We start from the raw sequence: 9611 nt of genomic DNA, 5'->3' as shown, positions 1-9611 counted from the left end.
TTCAAGATTTAAAGATTGATCAGTATAGATGGTAGCTTGTTTACAGGCAGGTTATGAGATGCTGTTGTGCAGCAGTGGGGTCTCTCACCTTCTAGGATGGTTTTTAAATTTTTCTCCTTCACTGTATCATTTAGCCTTCTACAAATAGTTGTTTCGTTGATGTTACGAAGATTGGTTATATCAATATTTTATAGAGAGTCTGGTGAAATAAGCTTAACTAGAGTTACAGTTATCCTATAGTAGTTGAGTAGCTCTAACCATATTTAACAGATGATTTGCTTTTGAGAGTGCTACCGCGAGATTGCCAGTTGATGTCCGGTTAGACCTCACCCACAACTACATCTCCAATACATTCTTTACATTAAATATATAACTATGGTGCCTAAAAAGTCAGCCATATTGAGTATTTTTTATTTTTTCTATTTTTATCATAATTAAAGGTTATTGGGTTAATTTTCCATAATGATCTAGATGATATTTTGATGAAAAAATAACAAATTCTCAAAAATAATGCTTAGTGAACAGTATCTTCCATTGAGCAAAGTTTCAAAATGCATTGTCCCAGGAACCTAGTCTCATTAGAAATGTGAAGAATGTGAAAGCTGCCAGTTAGTGTATTTCAAACGATAATCACTGAATTCAGGTATCCCCAGTTTTGTTGTATACTGTATAACGAGGAGGTGCATAACTAGTTAACTAAAGATGACAACATCACAAGCAGCTGAACATCACCAAGAAAGATCCCATTCAATCAACCATGTTTCTCTTACTTGATCAAAATTCCATTCAACTTGATTGTAAACGCCCCATAAAAAATAATTTGCAAAGGAACTGACTCAATTCCAGGTGATTAAACTAACAACAGAGAGTACAACTAGAGTCTAGTAAGTATGATAATTTAATCACTTTGTAACGGCATTCTCCTCTTTTCAAAAGAACCTGACTTCCCCAATTCCTTACAAATTTTCTTTGGCACAAATCTTTACATGACTTTTCACATGTGATTTCCTGTTAAAAGCCTTATTACAGAAACTGCATCTAAATGGCTTCTCCTTAGTATGAATGCTACGATGCTCTGTAAGACTGCGTTTCTGAGAAAATGTTTTGTCACAGAAACTGCATTTAAACGGCTTCTCCCCAGTATGAATTCTATGATGCTCTGCAAGATTTTGACTCTGAGAAAAGGCTTTGTTGCAGAAACTGCACTTGAATGGCTTCTTCCCAGTATGAATTCTATAATGCTTTCTGAGTAGATGTCTCTGAGAAAATGCTTTGTCACAGAAACTGCATTTTAAAGGCTTCTCCCCAGTATGAATCTTATGATGCTCTGTAAGGCTGTCTTTCCGAGAAAATGCTAAGTCACAAAAGCTGCATTTAAATGTCTTCTCCCCAGTATGAATTCTATGATGCTGTATAAGATGATGTCTCTGAGAAAAGGCTTTGTTACAGAAATTGCACTTAAATGGCTTCTCCCCAGTATGAATTCTATGATGCTCTGTAAGATTGTTTTTCTGAGAAAATGCTTTGTCACAGAAGCTGAATTTAAATGGCTTCTCCCCAGTATGAATTTTATGATGCTGTGTTAGATGACCTCTCTGAGAAAATGCTTTGTTATAAAAATTGCACTTAAATGGCTTCTCCCCAGTATGAATTTTATGATGCGTTGTAAGTTGACTTTACTGAAAAAATGCTTTGTCACAGACACCGCACTTAAATGGCTTCTCCCCAATGTGCGTTCTCAAATGTATTGAGATCCTTTTTCTGAAAAAATCCTTAGCCACATTCACTATAATTGAATGACCGCCTCCCACTGTGAGTCCCGTAGTGTGCTTTAACCCTGGATAGGTACGCTCCTCGGACACCCCTTTAAGGGTATACTCGGACGCGAACGACCCCGACGCCAAAAAATATTCTTGAAAAATCAGTTTTTGCAGTAACCTCCTTTTTTCTTTTGCCAAAAAAAACTTCAATGAATGCTTAAAACAACTGTAAAGATAAATACTACTCATCTGCAGAAAAACTATTTATTATAAATATTTTAAAAAATTAAGTAGAAAAAAAAGACCTGACATAAAAATTCATAAAAAAAAAGTTTATACATATATACACAATTCCTTTTAGGAATTGATTCTTGAATGTTTAGGACACATCTTGATGTATTTTGGATGAAGTCAGACCCATGGAGGTGAAGATCTGAAATGAGAAAAAAAGGGTAACTTTTTTTGGCCAAAAAAATTTGTCCAAATTTCATGAATTTTTTTGGGTACCCAAATGAAATAGGAAGTGGCTAATTTTTTTAGGGAATAAACATCTGTTATCCTAAAATAGAAATATGTAAAAAAATCTTCATTATTTTGTAAATTACATTTATATCAGGGGCCATATCTAAAGGTAATTTTTTGAGTACTTAGAAATTTCGTAAAAAAATACATATATTTAATATATAATATGATATTTATGCAGGTAAAAATATACCAAAATATCACAAATTCTATAGGGAACAAGAATATATATAGATAAGGCAGCTTACGCTTCGGATATGTCCACAAAATGGCCTCCAACCACACTGACTCAGACTCCCTAATCTGCCACTTGAAATGTAGGAAGGGTATGTCAATTTCAAGGTGTTATTTACTAATCTAATTATTATTGGATAGGCATAAAAATTGTATGGTGGGTTGCTGGATAATTGACGATTATTTTACGACTATAAAATTAAAATTCTGACCCAAAAAAATTTTTTTGAAGGGAAATAAAATCGAAAAAAAAAATGTAAAACAATATAATATTTTAGCTAAAAAAAATTGATGATATTCAATCAAAAAAAAAAGTAAACAAAATTTTCCGACAAATAAACATCTAGAGGAATCATTACTCTGTGATAGTTCCTTAGTACGTAGTAATTTTGAAAGAATTGGGAAAAAACGAAAAAATGGCAATCACCGGAAAATCGAACACATACCTATATATACGCCATATCTGGCTAAAAAAAAGATAGGCATGGGTAGCCAGATCATCTAGAAACACTTTCCAACACTATAAAAATATAAGTTTTGCGACACTACTTGCCAATTCCTTACGGTAACATGACTAAGCAAAAAATGCAAAACAAATAAAAAGGGGCACTCGCGGAAAAATGGCTAACATTCTAATATACGGCATTTCAGAAAAAAAAAAATTCAGCCACGTGCTAGGCAAACCATCAAGGCACATTTTCCGACAAATAAACATCTAAATGAATAATTACTCTGTGATAGTTCCTTAGTACGTAGTAATTTTGAAAGAAATGGGAAAAAACGAAAAAATGGCAATCACAGGAAAATCGAACACATACCTATATATACGCCATATCTGGCTAAAAAAAGAAGATAGGCATGGGTAGCCAGATCATCTAGAAACACTTTCCAACACTATAAAATTATAAGTTTTGCGACACTACTTGCCAATTCCTTACGGTAACATGACTAAGCAAAAAAATGCAAAACAAATAAAAAGGGGCACTCGTGGAAAAAAGGCCATTCTAATATACGGCATTTCAGAAGAAAAAAAATTTCAGCCACGTGCTAGGCAAACCATCAAGGCACATTTTCCGACAAATAAACATATAAATGAAATATTACTCTGTGATAGTTCCTTAGTACGTAGTAATTTTGAAAGAAATGGGAAAAAACGAAAAAATGGCAATCACAGGAAAATCGAACACATACTTATATATACGCCATATCTGGCTAAAAAAAAATAGGCATGGGTAGCCAGATCATCTAGAAACACTTTCCAACACTATAAAAATATAAGTTTTGCGACACTACTTGCCAATTCCTTACGGTAACATGACTAAGCAAAAAAATGCAAAACAAATAAAAAGGGGCACTCGCGGAAAAATGCCCAACATTCTAATATACGGCATCTCAGATAAAAAAAAAGACATGCACGTGTTAGCCCAACCATCAAGGCACACTTTCTAACACATAAACATGAAAAAAAAATCAATAATATACGGCAATTCCTTACTACGTAGTAAATTTTTACAAATATTGAAAATAAACAGAAATTGGCAACCGCAGTTAAATACCCAATATACCAATAACTACGTCGTATCTGACAAAAACAAAATCACGCATGGGTAGCCAGATCATCTAGAAACACTTTCCAACACTAAAAAAGCAAAAGTTTTACGACACTATTTCGCAATATCTTACGGAAAAATGACTTGGCACAAAAATTAAAAAAAATGAAAAAGGGACACTCGCGGTAAAATGCCCGACATTCTAATATACGGCATCTCTGATAAAAAAAAAGACATGCACGTGTTAGCCCAATCATCAAGGCACACTTTCTAACACATAAACATGAAAAAAAAATGAATAATATACGGCAATTCCTTACTACGTAGTAATTTTTACAAATATTGAAAAAAAACAGAAATTGGTAACCGCAGTTAAATACCCAATATACCAATAACTACGTCGTATCTGACAAAAACAAAGTCATGCATGGGTAGCCAGATCATCTAGACACACTTTCCAACACTAAACAAGCAAAAGTTTTACGACCCTATTTGGCAATATCTTACGGAAAAATGACTTGGCAAAAAAATGAAAAAAAATGAAAAAGGGCCACTAGCGGTAAAATGGTCCTCGTGGTGATGAACGACATTTTAACTAAAAAAAAAATCATGCACATGGTAGCCAAACAATCCACCAACACTTTCCACAACTGATAACCTATACAAGTTGCACCATTCTACGACAATTTCATAATACGTAATAACTTTGATAATTATGCAAACTACCTTAGAAGGGTAAACTCGGTCGCGAACGACCCCGACGCGTCTCAGAAATCGGGGAAGGAGTACAGCTACAGCAATGCACATCTGGACACTACTAGAGCGTGTAGGGGAGACACCTCCTGCAGGTCGATCACCCACAAATTCAGTCACGGGGGTGAGTCACGTGAGAAAAACCTGTTTTTTTTTGACGCTCGGGGTCGCAAACGACCCATCGTACCTATCCAGGGTTAAGACCAATTTCGTTAGGAACTGTTTTGCCACATTCTTTGTCTCTGAAATGGCCTCCGGTGTGAATTAGCTTGTGAGTGTTGGAGGGTTTAAAAACTCCAATAAATTGTTTTTCTTCATAATTCCCACCCAACATCATACCAACATGTGTGAGATTTAGAATCGCTTTTTTTACAAAGGTTTTTCAAAGCCACTGTTTTCAATATGTTCCTCCTTATTCTGCAAACATTCTTTCCCTCTTCCTCTTCCCTTTCCTTTGTCCTCTTTCTTACTGGATCCCAACTGTATGTCACATTCCTCTTTCACACCTGTCCTTACAATCTCCTCCTCCTCTTTATCGACTTCCCTTTTTCTGATTTGTAAATCCTCCTCACTCACTGATGCATCAGAGTCCAAAGAATATTTCATGTCACTTTCACTTGACTCAAATATTTCTGGCTCTGCTTTAAATTCTATTTCTGACTCTGCTTTGAATTCTATTCCTGCTCTGCTTCGAATTCTTCTATTTCTGACTCTACTTTGAATTCTATTTCTGGCTCTGCTTTAAATTCTGGCTCTGATTTGAATTCCATGTCTGGATCTATGAAAAGAGACATCTTCAAAGAGCCCGAAAATGTCAACCACATCATTATTTTCCAAATTAACTGCAATGTGTGAAAATGATTCTCCCATTTCAATTTTCACTGGAAATTCTAATGATTCAGAGTTCCTCATCCTCTCCCAATCACTGGATGACATCCTCTGCAATATCATCCACAACAGTGTCCAAAGATAAAGTTAACACTAAACTCCCTATTTTTTACATCAAAGCCATACAACAAGAACCAACACAGACCATTCTTTCCTTTTCCTAGTCCTATGTCTCTTTTTTTTCTTTTTCTTCCTTTTTTCCCAATCCTGTATCTTTTCTTCTTCCTTTTTCCCAGTCCTGTCTCTTTTGCAGATATCTTCAGTAGTTTACACAGTCTTGTCACAGCCAGTGGATGCTTATTTCCTTTGGTATGAAAAGTCTCAAATAACAGAGAACACCTAAAATTGGAGTAGGGGAAAATTAAATTGTTAGAATTCTCTGAAATAAAATGACAAATTTTTCAAGTAATTTGTATTTGTCCTATCTATAAAAACCTGAGTACTTTAATTTGGGAGACTCAATGATTAGATGGTTGGAAGTCCCCTTGAAACCAAATCTGGAAGGCCCTGTAACTTCCCTAGATGTATTCCAGTCCAGATCTGTGGAGAAGCAAACAGAGGCCACTATTCCCCCTTATCTGTTTATAATAAGAGAAAGTGATAGGCCCTGGGTCATACATGAATTGTACCAACCCAAATCCAAATAAAAAAATGAAGATCCAGCCTTTGCCATGAATGTTAATTAGCAAAGGCGCCAGTTTGCAACGGATAATGAGGAAAGGGCCCTTCGGCAGTGGCTTGCTTGTGTCGGTGTGCAAAAAGACATGTATTTCAGTGTTTAAATCTTTCGGTGTGAGTTCTTTGACTGGGGGGCTCGTATATCTGACAGCAAGGTGTAAATTTTCCAACAACGTGAGATAGTATGTACTGGAGATTGTCATAGGAAGTGCAAATGCAAAACATTCAGCAGGGACGACCAACGAGTCACCATACACCATTTCCGCTGCCGGGACATCGAGGGGGACTTTAGGAATGGTCCTTAGCCCTGGAAGGACCAGGGAAACTGAGTAAACCAGTTGGAGCTATTGCGACGGGATATCACTATTATTATCATTATTATTATTATTATTATTATCATTATAACTACGAGCTAATCTGCGTCCCTAGTTGGAAAAACAGGAGGCTATAAGCCCACGAGCTCCACCAATAAAAAAATAGCACAGTGAGGAAAGAGAGTAAGGAAATGAATAGACTATATGAAAAGTAATAAAAAAATAAAATAACATATTTCAAGAACAGTAACAACATTAAAACAATAAAATATTTCAAGAATAGTAACAATATTAAAACAGATCTTTCATATAAATCCATAAAAAGAGGCTTATGTCAGCCTGTTAAACATAAAAACTTTTGCTGTAAGTTTGAACTATTGAAGTTCTACCAATTCAACTACTCGATTTGGAAGATCATTCCACAACTTAGACACAGCTAGAATAAAGCTTCTACAATACTGTGAGGTATTGAACCTCATTATGGAGAAGGCCTGACTATTAGAACTAACTGCATACCTAGTATTATGAACAGGGTGCTACTATCCAGGAAGATCTGATTGTAAAGGATGGTCAGAATTATGAAAAATGTTATTTTTATTAATAAAATAAATTTTTGAATATACTTACCCGATAATCATGTAGCTGTCAACTCCGTTGCCCGACAGAATTCTATGGAGGGATACGCCAGCTATCACAATACTAGAAGGGGGTGTACTTACCAGCGCCACCTGTGGCCAGGTACTCAATCATTTGTTGTTGACACCTCCTCAATTATTCCTCGGTCCACTGGTTCTCTCTGGGGAGGAAAGGGAGGGTCGATTAAATCATGATTATCGGGTAAGTATATTCAAAAATTTATTTTATTAATAAAAATAACATTTTTCAATATTAAACTTACCCGATAATCATGTAGCTGATTCACACCCAGGGAGGTGGGTGAAAACCAGTGTACAAGATTAAAGGATAGCTAAGTATCCCATATTTCATATAACAGTTATCTCAAATAACAATGAAATAATAAGTACCTGGTAAGGAAGTCGAATAGAACCGTTACTCTGCCTCTTTATTTAAAGTTCGTCTTCCTTACTGAGCGCAGCGTTCCTCTTGGAGGCTGAATCAACCCAAAGGTGCCAAAGTACACGGGGTTGCAACCCCTACTAAAGGACCTCTACCAAACCTTTAACACAGGCGCTTCTCAAGAATGAATAGACCACCCGCCAAATCCAAGGATGCGGAAGGCTTCTTAGCCTACCGTAACAACCATAAAAAACAACAATAAAAGTATTCAAGAGAAAGGTTAAAAAAGGTTATGGGATTAAGGGAATGTAGTGGCTGAGCCCTCACCTACTACTGCACTCGCTGCTACGAATGGTCCCAGGGTGTAGCAGTTCTCGTAAAGAGACTGGACATCTTTCAGATAAAATGATGCAAACACTGACTTGCTCCTCCAATAGGTTGCATCCATTATGCTCTGCAGAGAACGGTTTTTATTAAAGGCCAACGAAGTAGCTACAGCTCTTACTTCGTGGGTCCTTACCTTCAGCAATGCAAGGTCTTCCTCCTTTAAGTGAGAATGTGCTTCTCTGATCAGAAGCCTTATATAGTAAGAAAGCCCATTCTTGGACATGGGTCTCGAGGGTTTCTTGATGGCACACCATAAGGCTTCTGACTGTCCTCGAATAGGTTTAGACCTCTTCAGATAATATTTGAGAGCTCTGACAGGGCAAAGAACTCTCTCTAGTTCGTTACCTACCATGTTGGAGAGGCTAGGTATTTCGAACGATCTAGGCCAAGGACGTGAAGGAAGCTCGTTCTTTGCTAGGAATCCAAGCTGAAAAGAACATGTTGCAGATTCGGTTGTGAAACCAATGTTCTTGCTGAAGGCATGAACCTCACTGACTCTCTTAGCTGTTGCAAGGCAAACGAGAAAAGCAGTCTTGAGGGTAAGATCCTTGAAGGAAGCTGACTGGAGAGGTTCGAACCTAGATGCCATAAGGAACCTTAAGACTACGTCTAGATTCCAGCCTGGAGTGGAAAGACGACGTTCTTTAGACGTCTCAAAAGACTTGAGAATGTCTTGAAGGTCCTTGTTGGAAGACAGGTCCAAACCTCTGTGGCGGAGAACTGAGGCCAACATGCTCCTATATCCTTTAATCGTAGGTGTTGAAAGGGATCTCTCATTCCTAAGATGTAGAAGGAAGTCAGCTATTTGGATCACAGAGGTATTGGTAGAGGATATTGAATTGGCTCTACACCAGCTTCGGAAGACCTCCCACTTAGACTGGTAGACTCTACGAGTGGAAACTCTTCTAGCTCTGGCAATCGCACTGGCTGCCTCCTTCGAAAAGCCTCTAGCTCTAGCGAATCTTTCGACAGTCTGAAGGCAGTCAGCCGAAGAGCGTGGAGGTTTGGGTGCAACCTGTCTACGTGTGGTTGACGTAGAAGGTCCACTCTTAGAGGTAGAGTCCTGGGGAAGTCGACTAGCCATTGAAGTACCTCTGTGTACCATTCTCTTGCAGGCCAAAGGGGAGCAACCAGCGTCAGCCGTGTCCCTTCGTGCGAGACGAATTTCTGCAGAACTTTGTTTATTATCTTGAACGGAGGGAATGCGTACAGGTCGAGATGGGACCAGTTCAGAAGAAAAGCATCCACATGAACCGCTGCAGGGTCTGGAACAGGGGAACAATAAAGCGGAAGTCTCTTGGTTATGGAGGTGGCAAACAGATCTATGGTAGGTTGACCCCACAAGGTCCAAAGTCTGTTGCACACACTCTTGTGGAGGGTCCATTCCGTGGGAATGACCTGATTCCTTCTGCTGAGGCGATCCGCTGAAACATTCATATCGCCCTGGATGAACCTCGTGACCAGAGTGAGGTTTAGACCTCTTGACCAAATGAGGAGGTCCCTTGCGA

The 9611-nt window shown here is 37.8% G+C and overlaps 1 protein-coding gene across 1 annotated transcript; it reads right to left on the bottom strand.

Annotated features, from left to right (window-relative positions):
- Window positions 1-956: 956 nt before the first annotated feature.
- On the bottom strand, window positions 957-5425 carry LOC137618912 (zinc finger protein 501-like). The gene is made up of 2 exons (XM_068349116.1): window positions 5193-5425; window positions 957-1674 (listed from the first exon to the last, which is right to left on the bottom strand). Exons 1-2 carry the CDS (start codon window positions 5423-5425, stop codon window positions 957-959), a joined length of 951 nt encoding a protein of 316 aa, XP_068205217.1.
- Window positions 5426-9611: the final 4186 nt, after the last annotated feature.

Source organism: Palaemon carinicauda, chromosome 25 (genome assembly GCF_036898095.1).
Source record: "Palaemon carinicauda isolate YSFRI2023 chromosome 25, ASM3689809v2, whole genome shotgun sequence".
Lineage (NCBI taxonomy): Eukaryota > Metazoa > Arthropoda > Malacostraca > Decapoda > Palaemonidae > Palaemon > Palaemon carinicauda.
This window is presented reverse-complemented; position numbering and strand designations above follow the sequence as displayed.

What these genes read in the sequence shown, in the direction of transcription:
- LOC137618912 (XM_068349116.1), bottom strand. Translation starts at nt 5,425, where the DNA reads ATGAAATATTCTTTGGACTCTGATGCATCAGTGAGTGAGGAGGATTTA. An exon ending in AGTGGCTTTGAAAAACCTTT is followed by an intron (nt 1,675 to 5,192) that starts GTAAAAAAAGCG and finishes TTTTCAGTAAAG; the next exon opens with TCAACTTACAACGCATCATA.